Source organism: Taudactylus pleione, unplaced genomic scaffold (assembly GCF_031769625.1).
Source record: "Taudactylus pleione unplaced genomic scaffold, aTauple2 ptg000612l, whole genome shotgun sequence".
NCBI lineage: Eukaryota > Metazoa > Chordata > Amphibia > Anura > Myobatrachidae > Taudactylus > Taudactylus pleione.
Genome location: NW_028285014.1, coordinates 3,720,156 through 3,721,207, shown reverse-complemented (window position 1 = coordinate 3,721,207; position 1,052 = coordinate 3,720,156). Strand labels below are relative to the sequence as shown.

The following is a 1,052-nucleotide window of genomic DNA, read 5'->3' as shown; positions in this document are numbered from 1 at the left end:
CTGGAACGTGGCTTCACGTTGAAGAGTGCTGAGTGTCTCTTTGACTTAGCGTTTCACCTTCCGCAGAGCACAGTTGCGTCCGGTCTTTTTGTAGAGAATCTGCTTATTTTTGTTCATCGGGCAATATTTCTTGGTGTGTGACGACTCTCCAGTTGCCCCACACAGTGTGCAAGTATACATTCTTAGGACAGGGCAAATAATTTTACCCTGCTCGTCTTTCAGATTGTGACCAGTGTACACACTGTGTGACTCTCCGTTATGTTTACAAAAATGGCACATGTTACCCTGTGGCTTGGCATCCTGGTGAGCTAATGATGAGTCAAGGTGGGCTTCAGAGTCGGTGCAAAGGGTATGCAGCTGAACTTGAGAGGAGGTAGGAGGTTGCACCTTAGGCTGGATGTCACATTCATCCTTAGTGTTGGCCTCTGGGGTTTTGGGAAAGTTGAGCAGGTGATTTTTGTCAGGATGTGATTCTGAAATATCCAAGCTTGTCATCTTCTGGATCACTGAGGCCAGCTGTAAGTAGTCTTTCCATGGTTGGAAGTCCATGATGATGGTTTATCAGTGTCTAACCTATGCTTTCCCATAGGACTTATATTTACTTTTGGATTTAGGTGGGAGGAGATTCAGTAGAACACCCCTCCCCATTGTAATAAGCTCTCCTCCCATGATTGATGTGTAAGGTCAGTTGACAAAGGCAAAAGGAGACTTGTTTCTCATACTTTCAGTGTTACAACACTGTTCAAGTGGTGATAAATGAAAACTCTGTCATATAAAGAGCTTGTATGATGCCTAGTTTAAACTTATCTCACAAAATATACATATATCTCTATAAAGCAGGGGTCAGGGAACATTTTTATCTTTTACCCCAAAATATATTTAGATACGCCGACGTAACTCCCTTGATTTGAAAGGAAGGAAATCATATAGTAGTGTCCCCATATAATGCCCCTGTAGTAGTACCCCCATAGTTGTGCCCCCATTGTTATGCCCCTGTAGTAGTGTCCCATATAATGCCCCTGTAGTAGTGCCCCCATAGTTACGCCCCTGTA

General features: G+C 43.6%; 1 protein-coding gene across 1 annotated transcript; it reads right to left on the bottom strand.

The window, feature by feature from the left end:
• Positions 1 to 45: 45 nt before the first annotated feature.
• On the bottom strand, positions 46 to 549 carry NANOS2 (nanos C2HC-type zinc finger 2). Its single transcript, XM_088454322.1, has one exon. It carries the CDS (start codon positions 547 to 549, stop codon positions 46 to 48), a length of 504 nt encoding a protein of 167 aa, XP_088310448.1.
• Positions 550 to 1,052: the final 503 nt, after the last annotated feature.

Excerpts from the sequence above, each read along its gene's own strand:
- NANOS2 (XM_088454322.1), bottom strand. The coding sequence starts at position 549 with ATGGACTTCCAACCATGGAAAGACTACTTACAGCTGGCCTCAGTGATC.